The sequence below is a fragment of the Quercus lobata genome, chromosome 2 (genome assembly GCF_001633185.2).
Source record: "Quercus lobata isolate SW786 chromosome 2, ValleyOak3.0 Primary Assembly, whole genome shotgun sequence".
Lineage (NCBI taxonomy): Eukaryota > Viridiplantae > Streptophyta > Magnoliopsida > Fagales > Fagaceae > Quercus > Quercus lobata.
In genome coordinates, this window is record NC_044905.1 from 23415947 (window position 1) to 23439022 (window position 23076).

Consider the following 23076-nt stretch of genomic DNA (forward strand, 5'->3'; position numbering starts at 1 on the left):
ACGTGCATTAGGTAGAAACACCTAATTATTGTGGAGGTGACTACTGCTTAGATTGCGTGCCACTTTTCTTGGCTCCTCGGTTGTTTTTGGGCAATTCCTTCTTCCTCAACTGTTTTAACCCTCGAACGCAACCTTCCCGTTGCACAATGAGTCTTGTCTTCTCTTCTTGGGAATAAAGGATCCAGCCCCACTCGGCCTTTTGCCTTACTAAAATAATAAGGGAGAGGTTGGAGTTAGAATTGCAAGTTACAACAATATAAGAAAATGAAATTAAGAGAGTCAAGATAAATTTAAAGACTAGCATACAGTAGATATCATAGGAGTTAGATTAGAGTTTTCTTTACCTATTATATATATATATATATATGTGCGTGTGTGTATATTCAATAGTTTACAGTGGAATGGTGTATTTGAACATTAGATGTCTCCTTTTGAAAACACTAGGAGGTAGTAACCTATATTATACAAGTTAGTTATATAGTTGACTCTTTTTAAATTGTTATCCATCTATATTAAAACAAATGAATTAGATATTACCACATTATTAATACTTAAAACAAATATTGACTATCACAATAGTGGTGTATAAATATATATATATATATATATATATATTCAATAGTTACAATGGGAGAGCATATTTGAATATTGGATGTCTCCTTTTATAAACATCGGGAGGTACTAACCTATATTATACAAGTCAGTTATATAGTTGACTCTTTTTAAATTGTTATCCATCTATATTAAAATAAATGAATTGGACATTACCACATTATTAATACTTAAACAAATATTGACTATCACAGTAGTAAATATTTTATATATATAAATATAACTTTACCAAACCTGTCCTTTAATTTGATAATGATTTACTTGAGGATATGATAGCGATATTACAAATTCTAGAACATAAAGTCTTTCAAACTAATGTATGGTCACAAAATATAGTTAAACATTTATTTACTATATTGTTAAAATGACACTAATCACATTCATTACAACTTCAGTTTTTTGATAATTTGTAGAAAATTATTCAATACTTCCATTGTAGGAAATTTAACCGAAATCCCAACCTGTGAGAAACAAAAAAATAGAGAAAACACACACCAAAGAAAGCAATCACGCGCACAAGACAATATTTACGTGGTTCGGCAATTTGCCTACGTTCACGGAGTTGCAAGGATTTCACTATTATCAGGGAAAAGTACAAAGTGCAGCTACAGTTTTTCTCTCTCTCAAAAATACGGCAACCCGCAAACCCTAATCACATAATTGCGTTTTATACACAAAATGGGCCAAAAAAAATTTTCCCGAGGGGATTCGGCCCAAGCCTCCGCTCCATGGACTAAGTCTTAATAAATCTCTCATTAAAAACCATTCAACATTATTTGGATCAGTTTGGGTTGTCAAACCAAATCAAACAAAACTAGTCTCCACAAAGCCCAACATCCATTACCATAGCAATGCTCCATTCTCTAGGTCCCACCATTAAGGGTACGTTTGGTACACTGAATGAGGATTATGATATGAATTGTAATTTTTATTACTAGTAATAAAGTGCGTTGTAATGTAATAACTAAACATATTCATTATTTTGGTTGTGAGTTATAACATTAGAATGAAACTTAAACATTTATTTTAGGAAATATCTTACTTATACAATTATATCTTCTTAAAAATTGTTATTTTTAAATTTAAGAGAGATATGTGTTATTTTTTATGAATTTTTATTTTTATAATTGTTAGATGTATATGGATAGTTTGCTTATTTGAAAATATATTAAGTTTTGAAATTATTGCACTTACTAAGGAATATCTAATACAACCTTTTAAAGAAGAATAATTATTCCTCATTTTAAAGAATAGTTATTCATAAGGAATGACTACTTCTTGTAATAAAAACATAACCAAATTAAAGAATAACTAAACCATAGGAATAACTATTACACTACAGTGCCTATTACAATTTACCAAACATGCCCTAAGAGTTTGAGAGACGGAGAACCAAGGATTGAATCTCACAATGGGAAGTGCATGTGGAAAAAATTGCATGCTCTCGGCTCATGCTCACTAGCATTCTCAATGGGGATGAGTGCATAATTATTGTTCATTTAGATCCCCTGCTCCCACAGGCCGAAGCTTAGTAGGTAGAGTGTCATTATGGTCACACTTAAGTAGAAGATGCCAACTCAGGTCACCCATCCTATCCATTTTTTTGTTCACTAAAAAAAAAAGTTAGATTATATGTGCAAATGTAGTTCATGTTTTTTTAAATTGAACAACATCAAATTTGTTCACCAGTTACTTGATTAAAATTACTTTTTCCACTGTGTCTAAAATATTTTACCTTAAACATATCTATACTAATAATTAATAATTCAATGATTATTTAAATTGTATTATTTGAATTTGTTATGTATATGATTTTCGTTTTTAAGCACAATCTCAATAATAATAAATAGATCATATCCATCAATAGTAAAACTATAATACAATATGGGGGCGTTTGGTTTGCCCCGATATTATATTACACCATAATATTATATTAATGTAATTTTATATTAATGTAATTTCAATACAAGAATACAATATTACATTATTTAAGAATGTTACGAGATTAATGTGATGTGATATATTTTGTAATTTTAGATTATGATAATGTTAGAAAAAATAAATGAAACAAAAAACCTTAATATCACATCATTATAAAGTACATCACATCAAAAACACATCAAAACGAACCAAATGTCCGAATAGTTCTTCCATTATAATCATTAAGTAAAAGTAGTCAAGACTTAGTATAGTTGAAGAGAGACAACGCGTGTCCAATTGTGTACAACAGTAAACAAGCTTTCTTTCTTAGTACATGCGTAGGTAGGAGATGAACATGTGATGGAGTTTTTTGGTGCTGTGTGGTATTGAGATGGTGAGATCAGTTTAGTGAAGTTTAATTAACATGTGGGGCGAGATTAGTTTTGTGCTGTGTGGTATTGAGATGGTGCAGGGTCAACCCGATGTATTTAGGGTCTAAAATGATAACTAAATTGGGGCATTTTATGCATTTTAATTTCAATTAAATAAGTGAGATCCAATTAACTTATCTGGTAAAGTTTTTAATAGTTGAATAAGAGATATGAGGTTCAAACCTTGCCTAAACCAAAAACCAATTGGTGTCTTGGTTTGATGATAAAATGTTATCATTAGGAGCGAACATCATAAGTTGAAACTCTCCAATTTCAATTAAATAATATTTTTACTAAAAATCTATTTTTCCAGCTTTTTTAGATGCATGTTTACTAATTAAATTTTGTTTCAAAGTTCTGATAACATATCCTTTTCAACTAATAATATGACTAATCCTCATAATCTTTTTTGTGATACAACTGATCTTGTATATGTTAACATCAATTTTTAACTTTGGAAAACTTCTTTGTAGAAAGTAGCAACAACAAGTATTGTATTATTAGTAAAATTCTCTAAGCAACATGTATTTTTTTAAGGGGAAATTACACTTTACCACCTTAAACTATATTTTATGTTACACTTTGCATCCTAAACTTTTCGAATGCACTTTTTTGCAGCCTAAACTATGACTCTTGTTACACTTTGCACTCCGATGTTAAGTTTGTTGTTAACTTGGATGGAAAAATATGACACCATGTGAAAAGACCTAATTGCCCATCTTCTCAATGCTTTAAAATAAAAAGATAAATTACACTTTACCATCCTAAATTATACTCTTTATTACACTTTGCACCCTAAACTTTGAATTTTTATTTAAGTTAATAGCAAACTTAACGGCAAGGTGCAAAGTGTAATAGGAGTCATAGTTTAAAGTGCAAAACGTGCATTCGAAAAGTTTAGGGTCCAAAGTGTAACATGAGGTATAGTTTAGAGTGATAAAGTGTAATTTTCTCATTTTATAAAGTATCTAACCTTTTGAATATAAATTTATTTGACATTTTCATTTTCACAAAACTTAATTTTTGTTAACAACTAATATATTACTTTATATTACATAGATAAAACAATGGATTCTGACTTATGTGTCTTCTAGACTCTACGAACAAAGATAAAACAAAGAATAACACAAACTGAAGCTTGTCTACAGGTACAAAACCAAACCAAGTGAGAGAAGTTTTACACAAATCCGAAACATAGATTTTAAAGCCAAACCTGAAGGAAATGCTTGGTCATAGAAGAAAGTTCCAAGAATTCCTACAAAGAAGCTTAAAGATATCACTGTTTTATGTTTTAAAATGAAAAGTGGCAAAAATTTTAGCAGTGAGTACAAAAAACAAGACTTGAGATTGAGATTGGTTGGTCTTTTGGTTTTGCCTACGTTTGGATTGCACTGAAAATGAAAGTTTTTTGCGTCTGGCGTTTTTTGTGTGGTGTGCACTGTTCACAGGACCCGCAAGTACGAATTTCAGCAAATTTTTCTTTAAAATTGGATCCCATGGCACTATTTACACATTTAAAAATTGTTTTGCTATAATGTTTTCAGTTTTCAGCAATAAACGATATCCAAACAGACTCTTAATTTTTCTTTGTTGAGAGAGAGAGACTAAAAGAAAGATATTTTTCAGCTTTTGTATGGAGATCACGAGTTCCACACTTTGAAACTCCCACGTAGAGTAAATGAAGCATCTAGCACATTTAAAGAATAAATTTTTGAAAAATGCTAAAGCGAATACAAATTTTATTACATATATAAAACATATTATCTGATGTGGTAAATAATGTGATTTGAAGGGTTTCATTCACATAATAAATGAATGTTTTACTTGTCTTTTTATGTTTGATGATACATCAATTTATAAGTTTATGTAATTCATTTTGTATTAACCCAGTATTAATTTATATTATTTTTGTGAGTTTTTTTTAAGAAAATAAAATACTTTTTATCTATTGGCTAACATGTGGGGTGCTTAATTAATACTCTTGATACATAGATTAAAATTTGGGTGTCTTTTTTCATTTGGAGGTCTTAGGCGACTACTTAACTTGCCTAAGACATGGGCCAACCATGAATTAACGAGACAATTACTATGAAAGAAGAAGAAGTTTTATCCCAAACCGTTACTATATGTGAGAAGAAGAAGCTTTATCCCATACTACTAATAATCTTGTTGATTTTTCTATCAATCATCTCAAAAAAAAAAAAAAAATGTCTATTTAATATTTATAGTAAAAGGATCTTATTAACGACTACTTTAAGGTATTTGTTAATTGGCAACTTTCATGAAAGTTTTAATACCACTTTTATGAAAAATATATAAATATGTTCAAAAAGTCAATTTATTTTTTCTTTTTACATAAAATATTTCTAAAAATATTTATTAAATTAATACACATTTTGATAATTTTTTTCCATAGTAAAATTAGTAGTAATTTTAGTATTTCCCTTAATTGGCACGTGGGTCTATGAAGATGGAGAAAAAACAATGAGAGAAAAGACAGGTAGGATAAGAGACTTAGGTTTAGGGTTTCGGCAAAATTCCTAGCCAACTAACACAAATAGGACACCCAACCGCTTGTGAGGCAAAAGTGCAATTAGGCAGACATTTTGGACAGGTAACACAGCTGTCAATCGATTAAAATAATCTTCATGATTCTCAAAAAAAAAAAAAAAAAATCTTCAGACTACACCCACCTAACCATAATTAATAATATTAATTAGTCAGATTATCAAAAAAAAATTAATTAGTCAGAGTATCACTTTACTATTACATTAAAAACGGGAAAACAACTTTGTAAATTATGACACCATTAATTACATCACAAACATAAAACGGATAAAACAAAAACAAGTTCACCAGCCAAAAAAGAATAAGGGTACGGCTAACAAGTGATATTTTAAGAAAGTTTAAATATAAAAAATTTCTAAAAGTACTTTTAAATCAATGTTCTAAATATATTTATTAACTTTTTATCTGATGTTGAAATTCTATTTTAATATAATTTAAGTATATATGTGTGAAATTTTCTTCAAACTTGAATTCGACCCCTATCTCTTAGAATTATCACCATGTCAAAGATACACAGTAATAATTAATTAAAAAAAAAAAAAAGAACAACAAATGGACAAACGTGAATTTACAACTTTACAAAACCTACAACTTTGCCATAATATCGCTTGATAAATTATGGGTGGCAGAGTTAATGTAAGGGGTGAAGTAAAGTGGTGGTCCAAAAAGCATGGAAAGCTGTGGATTTTATGGTTTTACGTGAAAAAAAAAAAAAAAAAAAACCAGAAACCGAAACAAAAACAAAAGAAAAATAGGTTGAGTGGGAAAAATCCAAAAAAACGAAAAGTCAGAGGACGTCAGACACAAAATCGATTTTGAGTCCACGTGAGACAGCTCCGGGCAAACCAAATTTTCCTCGTGCGGTCTTACCGGCTATTCCTCTCTCTCTCTCTCTTTCCACGTAGTTTTAGTTAGAGTTTCGACAATTGGACTTTTCGGAGTTGGTAGATTAATAAAAAAAAAAAGAAAAAGAAAATTCTATTAAGGGAAGGTTACTTACACCTATTTTTTCGGTTTTGTAATTATTTTGGAAAAATGAATATCCGTTTGCATTTGAGACACTGTTTCTCTCACCTATAAATAACAGCGGTGGTAGACATGCTCATTTTTTCTCCTCTTCTTCCTCGCTCTTTCATTCTTTTTTTATTTTTTCCTCCTCCTCCTCCGACCACCACAGAGTGCCGGCGATAAAACGACACCGTTTATTCTCCTCCTCATCCTTCCTATTTGAGCTTCGCTCTTCTCTCTCTCCCTCCCTCTCCTTATTTGGATCTTTTGTCTCTTTTCAGATCTGGTTGTTCAGGTACAGATTGCTCAATTTACTTGCAAATTATAGTTCATTTTGTTTTTCACTCTTTATCATCTAATTGCTTCGTTGTTGATCTTGATCTGCCATTGTAGATTTTGAAAATTGATCCTGTTTTTTTCTAATTTTTGCAATAGATTAGGTAATTAAAGTTCTGTAATAATGTGGTTTTTGTTTGAAACTGTGTGTGTGATTTGTTGCAGAGTTCGATTTTGAGAGAGAGAGATAGAGAGAGAGATATGGATGGGAGCAAAGAGATGGGAGTAGGTGTGGGACTTAGAAACGTGAGCTCGCATTGCTCCATCTCGGAAATGGACGACTACGATCTCTCTCGTCTTCTCGATAAGCCGAGGCTCAACATCGAGAGGCAGAGATCGTTCGACGAGAGGTCGTTGAGTGAGTTGTCGATCGGTCTAGCCAGAGGAGGATTAGATAACTTTGAGAGCACGTGCTCCCCCGGAGGAAGGTCCGGGTTTGATACCCCGGCTTCTTCGGCTCGTAACTCATTCGAGCCTCATCCAATGGTTGCTGACGCTTGGGAGGCTCTTCGCCGCTCTTTGGTGCATTTTCGGGGTCAGCCGGTTGGGACTATTGCTGCTGTTGACCATGCCTCTGAGGAAGTTCTAAACTACGATCAGGTATATATACTCTTTTTGATATTGTATGAGCTCACTGTGTAATCTACTATGATCCAATTCATGTACCACACCCATTAGAGATTGCTAGAATAATAGTATCTTTTAAATGCTTAAAATTGAAAACTTTGATTCAATTCAAGAGGAAAACGAACCCATTTGAAACTAAAAAGAACGGACCCATTTAAACTTGTTATATGTTTTTAACATGATGACTTATGAACTTAGTATACAACAATAACAACAGCAACAACTGGGTCTTACTCCCAAATTTTTGGAGTTGTTATGGATCCTCAACAGATTAGTATAGGTAGACTACATATTTTCTATTCAAAGTCATTCTCTTTCACTGCATCCGGGGTCTGATATAGTGCCTCGCTAGTAAGGGACACCCCAACTGGTATCTGTAGTGGACCCATTCTCATTCACTGCATCTGGGTTCTTTTTTTTGGGCCTTGGACCGGTTATAAACAAAATATATGACACTAAGCACAGACACTGTATGTGAACTTCGTGTATGTTTTATAAATCTAATTTGATGTGTGATTCACTTTAGGTTTTTGTACGAGATTTTGTTCCTAGCGCTCTGGCTTTCCTGATGAATGGTGAGCCTGACATAGTCAAGAATTTTCTCTTGAAGACTTTGTACCTTCAAGGGTGGGAAAAAAGAATAGACAGATTTAAACTTGGGGAAGGTGCAATGCCAGCCAGCTTCAAAGTTCTTCATGACCCTATTCGAAAAACAGATACACTTATTGCAGATTTTGGTGAGAGTGCCATTGGGAGAGTTGCTCCCGTTGACTCTGGATTTTGGTGGATAATTCTGCTGAGAGCTTATACAAAGTCCACAGGGGATTTAACTCTTGCAGAAACATCAGATTGTCAAAAGGGGATGAAGCTTATTTTAACTTTATGTCTGTCGGAGGGGTTTGATACATTCCCAACTCTGCTTTGTGCAGATGGATGCTCTATGATTGATCGAAGAATGGTAAGCTGCCTCTAAAATGATTTTACTCATATATACTTTTTTAGTTTTATAAATAATTTTTGTCAAAGATGCTTGGATAATGCTTAGCTGCTCCTTTACCAATCTGTTTGGTTCTTATTATGAAATATATAAAGTTTCTACGGGAAAGCAAGGTCACCTCATTAAGTGGTCTTGGTTGATGTTGACCGGCCAATTTTAGTTTCAAAAGAAGAGCAATTGAACCAATGAAGAATTAGCTTGCTCAGTGCAATGTTATCTTTTAGCCATGTTGTTCTTTGGTGTGGAAGTCAGGTCTAAGTTTAATGGCTTCCTGGAATAATTTCTTTTCTTATGACTAAATAAATCCTTGTTTTCATAGGTATATGTTGTTAGTGACAATGAACATTATTTTCACTTAATATTTATTTACTTGGATTGGTTTTAGCAGTGTTTGAGCGTATTGCAACAGAGACTTTGAGTTCTAGAATGATCTATTAAGCATTAAAAGATATTCGCATACCTGTAAAAAAATAAGAATAAAACTCAATGATGTTTGCATTGTTACAATGCTTCATACTAAGTGTAGCAACAGGATTATTATTTATTTGTAAAAGCCTCGAGACGGAGAGGAAATTCTTAATCATAACGATATGAAAATTTTTATTGTTTTGTAATGCTCACTGCCTTGTAAGGATGGATAACCCAGTTTCTCTTGTTTCCTGTGCACTTCCCTCTTTTTGATGTGCTTTAGTAGGATATGGAAAGGATTTACATGAAGATGCAGATGTTTACTTATTTGTTTTCTTTAGTCTGTTGAGGATGTTTCCAATTTAGTATACCCAAATAGAATGAATGCAAATGCTTTTATTTGATCTTTGCATAGTCCTTTTCATGTTCTTTATGGGTCAACCCCTCATCTAAATTAAGATTTGCTTTTATAACTGTTCAATGAGGATGCTGACTTTTCATTCCATATTCCTTGTAAAAGTAAGTCACACAACTGTTCTCAATTCTCTCTTTCCAGCATTATTCTCTACAATATATTACTTTGTCTCTTATCTTTTTTGTTTTGGTTGAAAATTTTCTCTAGTGCTTGGTGTTGACTCCAAGCAAGCCTAGGTGGTGACTCCTAGGTTCTATCTTTCCTTTTTCATTGCTTGGTGCAAACTCCAAGTGACCTAGACGTGACTCCTATGTTCTATAATTTTTTTTGTTTTTTCGTGTTAAAAAAATTTCCCAATAGACATTCCCCTTGAGAATTCTTCTATCTTTTATCAATTTTAATATCAAAGCCCTCTGTTCTGCATCAATTCTTTTCTTTCAAATAAGTGCATTTGGCAACTCAAACTTACATTATTGAAAGAGGGAGTACATGGGAGTCATTCTCTAAGCCAATTCAAGAAGATCAAACAAAAATGGGATGAAATTGTTAGTTATGCCCCCCTCTGTTTGATTCCTTGCTCAACTTTCTCATTCCTTGGTCCTGCTTATTCGGATATTTGTTGATGCCTTTTTTTTTTTTAAATTTATTTTTTTATATTATTTTAAAACTACACTATCAGCTGTTAAATCTCATTTTATTACTTTTTTTTTTTCAAATTTTAAATTTTAAATTTTTTAAAGTTGAAAAATCATTTCAATGCCTTTTCCTCTACTTGATGAAAAGCTACTACTAAGCCAAGGCCTAGGGGTGTTGAATACTGCATAGATTTTGATGATTTAGCAGGTTTTGCATAGTTTGATGCTTTGGCTAAAACAATTGCATTGTAGTGAACATCAAGTAGTTTATAGCTACAATTAGATTCGAAGTAAGTTTGTGGGGAGTAAAATTAGCAGTTGTCAAATTTTTGAGAGTATGGTTTTATTCAGAAACTCTTCTTGATTGACTTCACTGCATTTCCTTAGTTAATCTTCTAATTAAAGAAGTATTATTTTAATTTTTTCACTTATTATCTCCATTTTTTTTTTTTGTATAAAAGGAATTCATCCATAGCCTGGTTCTTGTGCCAGGCATGCTTATGTTATCATAGTGGATTGTTGTTGTATGTGTAAGCAAGCTGGGGAGTCTATGATCACTTATTGTTAAATTGTTCTATGGATAGAGATCCGCAGTCTTTCATTTTATGCCTCTTTGGGGTGCAGTGGGTTATGCCAAAGAGGGTGTAGATTTGTTGGCATGTTGGAAGGGGCAGTTTTCTAGGCAGAAAAATGGTGATATTTGGAATGCAATCCCTCTGTGTCATGTGGATTATTTGGAAGGAACAAAATAACTGGACATTTGAAGTCCTTGAATGATTAATGTTGGCGGTGAAGTTGATTTTTCTACATACTTTGTATGATTGGATGGCTCCCACAAGTGGTCATTCTGTCTCTAGTTTGCCCTTTGGTTTTAAATACTTGATGTTAACCTGTTATGTTTAATTATAGTATTCGTTTTTGAATTGACATGCTTTACCTTTGGCAGACTTCTCGTTCTATTAGTTTGCAAATTGTGTTGTTTGTTAATTAGTCCTTGAAATATACTCTTTAGTCCTTTTGTCTTGAAATTCGAACAGGCCATTGATCCTGAAATTTACTTTCTTTTAGGTCATTGATATGGGAAAAGGAAAAATGCAAGACACTTCTGTATAATACTTTCAGCTACTGCACTTGTCATATATTGTTGGCATGTAACTTTACTCTTTTTTGCTTCTTTCCTCTGTTTTTAATATTATGCTTGTATCTCTTATATAGCCTATGGAACTTATATGGAATTGTATTTTTTGTTTCTGTTATAACTGATCTGTTTCCCAAAATCATAACATAATGTTCCCCTGGTCTTCTTCACCTTTTTTCTTTTTCTTGAGGAATTTGTCAGGAGTTCAGTTATTCTTTTACACTTTTGAAGAAGTCTTTCCTCATTTACATTTTTATTGCGTGAATTCTTTTCCAGGGCGTATATGGTTATCCAATTGAAATTCAGGCACTTTTCTTTATGGCGTTGAGATGTGCTTTGGCAATGCTTAAACCTGATACAGAAGGAAAAGAATTTATAGAGCGAATTGTGAAGCGTTTGCATGCATTGAGTTATCACATGCGAAGTTACTTTTGGCTTGACTTCCAACAGCTAAATGACATTTACCGCTACAAGACTGAGGAGTACTCACATACTGCAGTAAATAAGTTTAATGTTATTCCTGATTCGATCCCAGAATGGGTATTTGATTTTATGCCAACACGTGGTGGTTACTTTATTGGAAACGTTAGTCCTGCAAGAATGGATTTTCGATGGTTTGCATTAGGCAATTGTGTTGCGATTATGTCATCTCTTGCAACACCTGAGCAATCAATGGCTATTATGGATCTTCTTGAATCTCGCTGGGAAGAGTTGGTTGGAGAGATGCCTCTGAAAATAAGTTATCCTGCAATAGAAAGTCATGAGTGGAGAATTGTAACTGGTTGTGATCCCAAGAATACCAGATGGAGTTACCATAATGGAGGATCTTGGCCAGGTTTGCCTCTTTTCTTGTTATCCAAGTTTTCTACATCAATGCTTTTAAGTTATGCCAACTGAAGTCCAATATGAATTTTAGTGAGGACCTTTTTGCCGAGGTGGTAGGAATAAACTCACCATTTTGGCACTCAATAGTCAATATGCATATGTTAGGGTCAAGTGAAGGTCTGGATAGCACAGGATTTTTATAGGATGACAATGTTGTTCCCATCTAGAACGATGCTTTTCTATCTTGCATCTATGTGCTTGAAGAGCTATCCTAAAAGCAATCTCTCTGAGTCCTTCCCATCACTCTTCTCGCACACAAACCATAGAAGGATGCAATCCAAATAGAAAATCATGATTCAGGCATAAAAGCAGATGATTGGGTTCCAAGAGACCAGGATAAAATTTAATTTTAGTCGTTGGTTTATTAAGTATTAGTGTAGAAAGGTTCTTTTATCATTAATTCTAGGATAAAATTTATTTTACATCTTCCTTGATGTCACTCAGTCCTGATTAAACCATGTGTGTTTTAAGTATATTTATGTTTGATAAGTTGTGTGATTTTGAATATTTCAATCACATCTCATGCTTCAAGGTCAGAGTCACACCCTTTCCATCAAGGACAAAATTTAGCTACAAAATTGGTTGTAGCCAAAGGCTATAACCTTATTCAATAAAATAAACATTATTACATATTTTGGAAATTTAATCGTTAAATTGCATGTTCTTTACGCTCTTTATACACATGTCAAATTTTGTGTCATTTGGATATTCTTTACTTTATAATTTGTAAGCTTATATTTTATGGTTAATTTTAAATTACAAAAACTTGCAATTTAAACAATTTATTGATGACATAGTTATTGATCCAATAGTGGATTTGTCAAAATTCATCTCCAATAAAAAGATATTGAGTAAGGTTGTAGACTAAGGCAATAACTAATTTTGTAGCTAAACTTTACACACATGATTGGGATATGACCTGTCAACCAATTATATTATGTCATATGTTAAGAGAATTATATCTTTAACCATTCTTATATTTTAAATATTAAGAAGACGGAAAAGAAATAAAAGAAAGAGATAGAAGATAGATAAAAAATGTAGGGACAAACAAATCTTGAACAGGGGGAAAAAAAAAAAGGAAATATAGAAATCAAAGTGGGGATGAGTGAGGGATGTAATAGAGAGGGAGGGATGCAGCAGAATAAAGAAAGAGAAAGAAAAAAAAAAGAGTTGAATGGAAACAGGAATTGTAACCTCGCGGTCTGCTGTAGACAGTCTCATGGTGTGCTTGATTGGAGAGTCAGCTGTCTCCACAGCTTTTGCGGGTTGCTTCTCAAGCCTGTGAGTGCCAATCTTCACTTGGGCCGGCTCGGAGGCTCTACCTTAGCTTTTCATTGGTTACAACTAGGGGCCTTTTATCACATTGTGCACACATCTTCAAGAAATCAGGGGTGGGTGGGTGGGGGGGAGAACATAGACGAGGTGGTCCTGGGAATGAAAGCCCATTACTTCATGCTCTGGAACTCCTTAACTTAGGTTGAACAAAAAAGGTTAAATCTGGTGAAACCATAGCGTAGGTAAAACCCATCAGCTTGATGAGGTGGCCCATGGGAATGTGCTACACGGAAACCAACAACTAGCTCAAGTTGCAGCATGGAGGTTCTTGCCAAGCGACTTTCCCCCCTAACCGAAAAATATTCTGACAGCTATATTTATTACTATTGCCTTATATGAGTGACATGAAGAGGAATGAAAAAGAGATGTTTTAAATAGTTTCCATATTGCCTCTTAACTTCCTTTATTTATGTGGTGCAAGATAGAGTTGTTTTTCAGAAAATTTTAGTGGAAAGCAATCTATAAAAAAATGTCATATTTTTAATAGGGTTTTCCGTTAGCGAAAGATTGTTTTACTTTGACTTATTTTTCCTGATAGTACCAAATATAGGAAAACATAGAAAACTATCTTCATAAGAGGTTTTCTATCGAAACAAACAGAGCATTAAATATTACTTGAGTTTGTTTTCTAATCCCATCATGCAATTCTTGAATATGACAAACAAATGCTATACTTTGTGGCTCTAACAAGCCCCACATGTCCCAAGAGCCTTGTAACTCAACTAGTTGACACCTCCTGGTATTTCCAATCGAGACATCTAGGGTTCAAAATCCTTTACCCCTAACTATCGAATTATCAAAAACAAGTGGGGACGCCGAGAAGATCTAAAGGCTTTATAATTATGCACAATTTCTAATGGACTAACGTCTATAGACCTCTTGACAGAATTGTTGTATGCAAATTGAGCCAGAGGGAGAATAAAATCCCAATTTCTATCATGTTATCCTTCTAGACATCTTAATTGGTTCCTAATACTCTTATTGGAGTGTTTTCATTTTTGTCCCTATATTTTTGATTTCTATAATTATGTACCTTAACTTTCATTCTGTTTTCAATGTTGAGTTTTGACCACCTTCCAAACCGTACCATTAAATCCTATAAAAGGACGTAGTTTTGCTATATTTAGATTTCAAATCTAAAGAGAAATTAGAAAAATAGTTTCATACTAAAATAATTATTAAAAAAATATGAAATTACTTAAAAAAAAAAAATAGCCACCCACTTTTTCCTTTTATTTCTTTCTTCTCTTTCCTCCATCTTCCTCTCTGTCTCTCTCTGTCAATTTCTGGCAATAGCTTTAGTTAGTGATGCTGTCAAGTATACCACCTCGTGATGCTGAACTCGCAATAACATAGTTCTGCCCAGCTCCTATTGGACCTTGATCTTGCAGCTCAGCTCATATAAGAACTTGATCTTGAAGCTCATTGGTTAGATGTTGTTTTGGTGAGTGAGGTTGAGGTCGGATGAGTGCAGAGTGATAGGATGTTGAAGCTTGTGGAATATGGTAAAGTTGAGGAGGCTGTGACAAATATCTTTGTGGATGTTTAAGAGGAAGGAGGAGGACCTGTGGGGTTACACAACAACTACGTATGGATTTTTGTGGGGTTTGGCTTGATTGATGTTGGGGGGTGGGGGGATGCGGCAAGTGGTAAGGATATAACTAAGTGTGTGTTTGGATTTGGTGTTGTGGATTGGGACCATTGGTGGTTGTGGGGTTTAACAGCATTCATCGTTTGCACTTCATGTTTGAGCCATGCAATATATTACTGTTCTCATAATCTTTCTTGTTTTTTTTTTTTTTTTTTTTTTTCCTGAGATGGCCTTTCTAAGCATGTTGGAAGATTCAGTTGAGAGGTGATAGGATCTAAATCTTTGATGTAAGACAGATTAGGAAAAATGTGCCTACAAGTGCTTGTGTTGGGCTTAGGTTTTGGAAAATGTCGGAGAGTGTGATTAGGGTTAATAGTTTGAATATTACTTGGAAAGTAAGGATTTAAAGGGTGAAAAGGGGCCAAAACAAAGAATAATAGGCTGCAGGAAATTTCTGGCTGGAGTAATAAGAGGGTTTTAGTGGTTTACAAATCTACAATGAACAAAGGGAAGAAATTGTTGTAATTCATCTTTTTCTTATCTACTCTTCCTGGGAGCACTGCTTCTTTCTTGAGCTTCAAGGCATTTTAAGGTGCCTTGCCTTGAGGCGCACTTTGAATTGTCCTCGTGCAAGTTTATCAAATCATGTGTGTTTCCGTTCATTGAACATAATGTATAATTGAATTGCATTTTTTACTTATCAAAAAAAAATAATAGAGTTGCTTTTTCCAATCAATGTCATTCATTTGTATAAGATTATTTCTTTCCTGTTAGTTAAACATAAAAAAGCTCAACACCTTGTACCAAGAATAGCACAAAATTACATGGGTTTAGCAGGCCAAGCCTTTTGTTTTGCCCCAACCTAGCCCCAATCCACACATAAGTTATATTGGCATCAATGATTTATTGAACATTATTCTCTTCATGTGTATAACACACAAAAGTGCACGTGCAAATACACTGCTGCAGGCATCCTTTTGACATAGGACAAAACCAAAACTTGATTCAACACATAATTAAGGACAGAAACAACAAAAATCACCTGGGAGTTGGCACCTAGGGATACTTGGGGTCAGCACTAAGCAGAATAGAAAATCTAGGAGTTAGTACCTAGACTACTAAAACTGTTTCCATAGGAGTACAATATTGTGCTTGTCTGGACTACTAAAATTAAACTCTAACACTGTCTTTGGTTGGGATGAAAGCTGGGGGATGGGAAAAAGGAGAGGGGGGGGGGGGGGGGGGGGGGGGGTTGGAGAGAAGAGAAAAGTGGGAAGAAAACTGAGTTTTCTCTTGTTTGGTTGAGAGTGGAAAATTGAGGAGAAAATGGGGTGGTTCCAGGTATTTTCCACCTGGGCCACCAAACCAAAACACCATTTTTCCAAATGAGAGAGAGAACAAGAGAGAAAAGAGGGCTTCAATTAAAATTACCCAACTACCCTTCACCAATTGCGCTGGAGTGTACCTTGGAGGCCATGGGTTTTGGGTAATGTTGCAATGCCACTGACGTTCATTGAGCTCTTTATAAGTGAGCACTGGAAGTTCTTTGGCTGGCATTGTTTGTGGATCTTTGCCGTTCACTTAGCTGGAGTGTAAAAATTTGCAATTATCCATGTGTGCATGTGGACCTTTTACCACATAGACACTCGTTGTATGGTGGCAAATAAATGAATGCCCCATTGATTTCTTTCCTTTAAATTTTTTATTTTATTTTATTTTATTATTTTCCATTTTTATATATGTTGTGAAAATATATTAGAAACTATCCAAAATTTTAGTTATTTTTTTTATGTAACTTTATACTCTTGATAAATTCATTCTATCTATGAGTTACCCATTAGGGTGCAGCCTAGTGATTGGAAGCTTGGAATGAGTTGTAGAACCAGACATTTTGGGTTCAATCCTCACTCTAGGCGTTTCCTTGGATTACCTGGTACATGGTTTTGGTGGGTGGGGTTATGTATCCATGGTTTACTCCCTAAGGGTGGGTCTAAAGGGTCCTACCTTAGTGAGATTCCACGTCATCAAAATTTATTTTATTATATAGTCATTCTTACATAATAATTGAAAAATATCTTATAAAACATATTAAAAAATAAAGTTCTAGGAGCATAGTAGTAAATTTGTACAAACTCTCTTTTTCATTCTTCCACTTTTCCATCATTTGTACCAAATAGTCAAACACACAAGTCACAAGGTGAAAATCTAAATCTTTTCTATCATTCCAACATTTTCCATCCTCTCACCTTTCCATGCTCTGAAGCCCCAACCAAACATAATCTAATTCTAGTTGGTTTAGGAAACCCTAATTCTATTTCACTTGGGAAATCCTTCTTATTGAATTTCAAAAGTAACCTCAACTCTAGGAAATTAAGTGTCCGTTTGGGATCCATTTATTTTGTTAAAACTTTAAACTTTTTGCTGAAAGTATTGTAGATGAAGGTAAAAGTTAGCTGAAATAATACAATGAAACCTATGAATAGTATCAAAAAGTACAATGGGACCCATGAATAGTAGAAAAAATAAACTGAATAGTAAATTAAGTTGATAAAAATAATTCATGCCAAATGGACACTTAATGCTAATAACCCAATTAAATAATAATACCTTAAAAAAATACCATTGACTAATAAAAATACCATTGACCTCCAAAATTAAATAAAACTAAATCAAGATAAATGTTTCTTTGTGTTTCTTGCTTCTCCTTCTCTCTTTACTTTAGGATAAAACTGTTAAAACAAGAAGCATCATATACAAATCTTGAATTATGCTGTTCAAGTTTGTGTATGATATTCATAAGCTTTTTTTTTTTTTTGACAATATATATTTTCCTCTTTATCTCGAGTGCAGTGCTTTTGTGGCTGCTGACAGCTGCTTGCATTAAAACGGGACGACCACAAATTGCAAGACGAGCGATTGAGCTTGCTGAGAATCGTCTGCTGAAGGATAACTGGCCAGAATATTATGATGGGAAAACTGGGAGGTATATTGGGAAGCAGGCAAGAAAGTACCAGACATGGTCAATTGCAGGATATTTGGTGGCAAAGATGATGCTAGAGGATCCATCACACTTGGGAATGATTTCACTGGAAGAGGACAAGCAAATGAAGCCAGCTCTTAAGAGGTCGTCATCTTGGACTTGCTGAAAAGCTCAAGCAAGTAAAAGCAAATAGGAGAAAAAGAATAGAGAAAAAGAGGTGGTGAAACATCTTGTTATATAAATCAATACTATTCTTTGGTGCTTCCTGCCTTGTACGGCTTCATTCAAAGTTTGCTTGTGTACAATAGCCTGTGCTAAGACTAGTTTTGTGATTTTCCAAATAAAAGATGCATTTTGTTATTCAATTTATAAACTTTGGGAGGCATTCTGCAAATGCCATGGTGCCAATTTTTATTAGCTCTTTACAGGCTAAATGGTGGTGTCAAGTCTTTGTTTTACCAGATAAGAGACATTGTGGATGATCTTATAAATATATTGTGGACTTTTTATTAAAATCACATTGTTCAGTAGTTGTTTTGAAAGTGTTTAATTATCTTCTGATCCATTGGTATTCTCTCACAGCTTCTTGTTGTGACAGTTCAGAGAATACTAGGGTTGTGAAACCAACTCTCCCACAATGGGGGTCTGAACAATTCGAGACTAGCCCAATAGGGTGGTTTTGAACAACTCAGTACTCGGCTTGAAAAATTACCAGATAAATATTGATCAACTACAACTGAACTTGGCTGGATTATGCTTTAATCAAGGCATTTATTAGAACTTTGTTTGCTCTCAGACTTTCACAAAGTTTTTGAGTTAATACTCTTAAGGCATACTTGGTATGTAAGAATAGCAATTTACCCAAGGAATAACCATTTCTTTTTGGAAGGTTAGGATTGATGGCTATTTTTAGCTATACTTAGGCTCTGAGGACTAGTTAGCAATGAATTCACCTCATTTGTGTTGGAATAGACTCTACGATGGAATAACTATTAAATTAGAGGTAGAATATTCATTATTATTATTATTTTTTGTTTAAATTTATCTTGATCTTTTTCGCCAGTGGCATTCAACAAGTGACAAACATTTTCAAGTATATCATAGACAGTGACAAAGTCTGATTTTTTAAGAAGCATCACTAACTGAAGATGACAATATTAGCTCCACTAGCGATGTTGAAGTGAGAAATTTTGGCGTGATTGAGGCTCTTTGACAATGATTCTATCTAATTCCGGACAGATACGATTTGTGGACCAAGAGACTAGAGTTTGAGAGCTATGATGAGAGGATAGAATTAACGAGAAGTGATAGTAGTGTAGTTAAGTCTTAACTCCCGGAGATTGACGACTGAATCGATTTCTACCAGGACAATACATGGAGGATGTTAGAGGAGATAAATTGCGAACGAGGTCAAAAGAGATAGAAATTGTGGAATACGCAAATTTAAAATTCTATTCATTATCATCACTAAACAGATGAGATAAATAGAAATAGTTAGTGACCATAGACCCATTAGCCCATGCAATGTAGCCTACAATATAGCGTCAAAAGTCTTGGTGAACGGAAAATTATTAGGTACTCCCAGAGTATCATAAATGCATAATCTCCCATTTTATATGAATGGTGGGTCCAACTATGAATTTAATTAGTGGAACTCATCGTTCATGTGAGAGGAGAGAGTATGCATTTATGATACTTCAGAAGTACACAATAATTTTCCTTGGTAAACAGGCTAAAAGCCTAAAACCCATCCTAATAAATGATCTCATCACATAGTACCATAATCAATGGCTTCATCAAGGGAAACCAAATTTCAAACAATCTAAATTTAACCAGTGTGAGATTATGGAGAGAGAGCATTACTGAAAAATGAAGAGAGGAGAGAGAGTATTCAGAAAATATGATGGAGAGAGACAATATTTAGGCATTAAAGAAGTCTTTACAACTTGTTATAGTGAGTTCTTATTTATAAGAACTTACTGTAGCAAGGTTGTAAAAAAATTTGGATATGCATACCTAGATGAAGTGGGTTTTTAATGTAATTGGGTTGTAAAATAGCAATTGGGAGGTTTCACAACCCCCCATGCTAATACTCTTACCGAGATAAGTAAGAAGAGGAGGGGAGCAGATAGATCAACAGCCTTTAAACTCGATCTCAGCAAAACATATGACAATTAAGTTGGAATGCTATTGAAGTAGTCTTGCGAAAAATGAGATTTAGCCATCAGTGGATACAAATAATAATGTAATGTGTTAGGACAATACAACATCCTAGTTAATGAATCAACACAACCAATTATCCCCAACAGAGGCCTTAGACAAAGTAATCCATTATCCCCCTACATCTTCATTCTTTGTGAAAATGCTCTCTCATGCACCCTTATAGACATTGAAACAAGTGGTACGCTAAAAGAAATTGAGCTAAGAAAAGGTGGGCCAACCAAACTTCTTATTTGCAGATAACATCCTAATCTTCTTGAAGATTTAGAAGGAAGGTCCAGGAAAACTCCGCAATGCACTTAGGCCCTTTTAGCAAAACAATTTTGGAGGATTGCTTAAATCCCTCAATCTCTTCTAGTCACTACTTTAAGAGATCTAAGTACTTTCCAAAGCACAACCACTTGTAGGAAGCCACTCAACGACCTTACAATTCAACAAGGATGTGGAAGGCCATATGGGAAACAAAGAATACAGCTAGGGCATGCCCAATGGAGAGTAGGGGTATGGGGCAAAACATTAGGCCCAAAGACAGCAACTAGTAGTTCCAACAATGCACTTCCAAAATTTTGGAAGAATTCGGTTAACGGTACTATTTGGGTATTTGCTAAAGGACATTTTTAAGAAAATTTTGATATCATTTTTATGAAAAATATAAAAATCTGTCAATTTTTTTTTTTCTTTTTTCATAAAAAAATTCTAAAAATATAATGTACTTAAGATATCTTTTAACTTTCCTTAGAAATGTTGCAATTACAAGAAGGAACGGTAGTGAATCTCTTAAAAAAGGATCATCTTGCTCTAATTATTAGCAAAATGGAACATACTAGGTACGAAGAGGGTTCATATTTTTAACACAAGAATAAGACCAAAATGACCAAGAAGATGAACCACGCGAAGGGAGAAACAAGCAGACATAAAGCAGGCTATGAAAATTGCATATTCCACATAGGGTGACCTTGTTTAATCGTCACCTCCTACACAACGGCCTAGCCATCAAAATAAAGCTAGCCCATAGGCATATAACAATAGTCAATAGACATTAATGCAACCTACGTCGAGCCATAGTGGATATATAGGAAGAAACATCGGACCACCTATTCCTTATGTTCCTGTTTGCACGAGCATTATGGTTTTATCAGAATGACAAACAAGAAAAGCTGGTTGAAGAAGAGAAGAATGAGAAGCTGAAGAAGAAACAAGTTATAAAGCAACAATGAGCTAAACGACAGTTAGTTAGTTGTTACGATGCAAAACGACTTGTAGCATTGTTCTCTTCTATTTGTAGAGTTTGGTAACCATGTGACTAGCACGTGCTATGATTAAATGTTAGTTAGTTAGTTTAGGTAGTTATATCTGTTAGTTGGTTTCCCTCTTAGCCTCGAGTATATAAACAGAGGTTGTATTCATTTGCTAAATTAATCAAAGTTTCATTTACACATACCTTTGATATAGTATTAGACTGAAACTTCTAGAGTTTTCTTTTCCTTTGTTGAAACTGAAATGGGAGTTAAACGGCAAGCAGTGAAGGAGCAGAACGACAACAGTGACAAAAGATTTAAATGTAAAACGACAAAGAAGAAAAATAAAGGAATTAAACGCACCGTTTGATTTAGTGGAGAGTTAGTTACATATTCTGCCAGATGTCATTGTATTATTGGTTGCAAGTTTGAGAGTTGGTTATGAGTTTTAGGTGCCAGTTTTGAGTCTCTGTTTTTCATGTATATAAGTAGTTGTAAGCTAATTATTTTGTAACTAATTCAGGAACAGTTTCTTGATTAGTGAATGTAAGTTTTCTTTTCTCTCTTAAAAGCTCTCTCCAAGTTCTTTGTGATTTTCTGTTTTTACATGGTATCAGAGAAAATTTTCCTTCACTTTCCTTCCAACCAAACAAAGTTTTCTTTCTAAATTAGATTTTTCTTAGCTTTCATGGCTTCAGATTCGTTGAGAGATTCGTCGAGTGTACCTTCTTTTTCAATTGTACCACCTACAAGTGCAGTTATGGCAGATGAATTTGCTAATAATCCTTTCTTTTTACCAGCAAACGAGAATCCTGGTTTAATTCTCACATCTCAACCTCTCACTGGTCCTGAGAATTACATGAGTTGGGCAAGATCTGTGTTTTTGGCCTTGAGTGCTGTAAACAAGTTTGGATTCGTGAATGGTTCAATTCCAGAGCCAGATCCAACCTCACCTTTGTTCAATTCTTGGAGTAGATGCAACACTACAATCCTCACATGGCTGACCAATTCACTTAGCCCTGATCTTAAGGCAAGTGTGATGTACATCAATTCTGCAAAAGACTTGTGGATTGATCTTAAAGATAGGCTATCTCAGGACAACACACCAAGATTATTTAAGCTTCAAAAGGAGATTTCACACTTGGTTCAAGGTTCACTCTCGATGAGTTCCTATTTTACCAAATTCAAGACTTTGTGGGATGAATTTGTCAATTATCAACCTTTCACAGTTTGCACTTGTGCTTGTGTTTATGGTTCTAAGTTATCTTAGTTAGATGCATAGCATAAAGAACATGTATTTCATTTCTTAATGGGCTTGAATGATAGCTATGGAAACCTCATTGGACAAATCTTGCTAATTGAGCCTTTTCCTTCTCTTAGCAAAGTGTGTTCTTTGATTTTGCAAGAAGAGAAAATGAGTATAGGAAATACTGTTAATTTGGTTCAACAATTGGATGCTGTGGCAATGTATGTGAATAACAATAGACATTTTCAAGGAAATCAAGGTTAGAGCAAAAGTGGTGGGAAAGGAAAGAAGGAAAGACTTGTTTGTACTTACTGTCGCTTTATTGGGCATATAGCAGATAAGGGCTATAAGCTCTATGGCTATCCTCCTGGATACAAACCTAAAGGGGGTAACAAGCCAATGACTAATCAAGTTTCAGGAAATTTTGGATTTGATGCTAATTCCACTATTTAGCCCAGTGGATTGCTTAATTTTGGAGTCCAA

At 34.1% G+C, this 23076-nt stretch overlaps 2 protein-coding genes across 2 annotated transcripts; both read left to right on the forward strand.

Annotated features, from left to right (window-relative positions):
* The first annotated feature begins 6568 nt into the window (after positions 1 to 6568).
* LOC115975016 (probable alkaline/neutral invertase D) lies at positions 6569 to 18404 on the forward strand. Its single transcript, XM_031095643.1, has 5 exons — positions 6569 to 6834; positions 7041 to 7475; positions 8029 to 8460; positions 11372 to 11930; positions 17760 to 18404. Exons 2-5 carry the CDS (start codon positions 7077 to 7079, stop codon positions 18053 to 18055), a joined length of 1686 nt encoding a protein of 561 aa, XP_030951503.1. The 5' UTR covers positions 6569 to 6834; positions 7041 to 7076; the 3' UTR covers positions 18056 to 18404.
* Positions 18405 to 22035: 3631 nt separating this feature from the next.
* On the forward strand, positions 22036 to 22617 carry LOC115961486. Its single transcript, XM_031080465.1, has one exon. The coding sequence runs from the start codon at positions 22036 to 22038 to the stop codon at positions 22615 to 22617; it is 582 nt and encodes a 193-aa protein (XP_030936325.1).
* Positions 22618 to 23076: the final 459 nt, after the last annotated feature.

Bases quoted from the DNA above. Each gene is read 5' to 3' on its own strand.
- LOC115975016 (XM_031095643.1), top strand. From the start codon at position 7,077: ATGGATGGGAGCAAAGAGATGGGAGTAGGTGTGGGACTTAGAAACGTG. The intron at 7,476-8,028 runs GTATATATACTC...GATTCACTTTAG, and splicing joins AAGTTCTAAACTACGATCAG to GTTTTTGTACGAGATTTTGT. The intron at 8,461-11,371 runs GTAAGCTGCCTC...ATTCTTTTCCAG, and splicing joins CTATGATTGATCGAAGAATG to GGCGTATATGGTTATCCAAT.
- LOC115961486 (XM_031080465.1), top strand. From the start codon at position 22,036: ATGGCTTCAGATTCGTTGAGAGATTCGTCGAGTGTACCTTCTTTTTCA.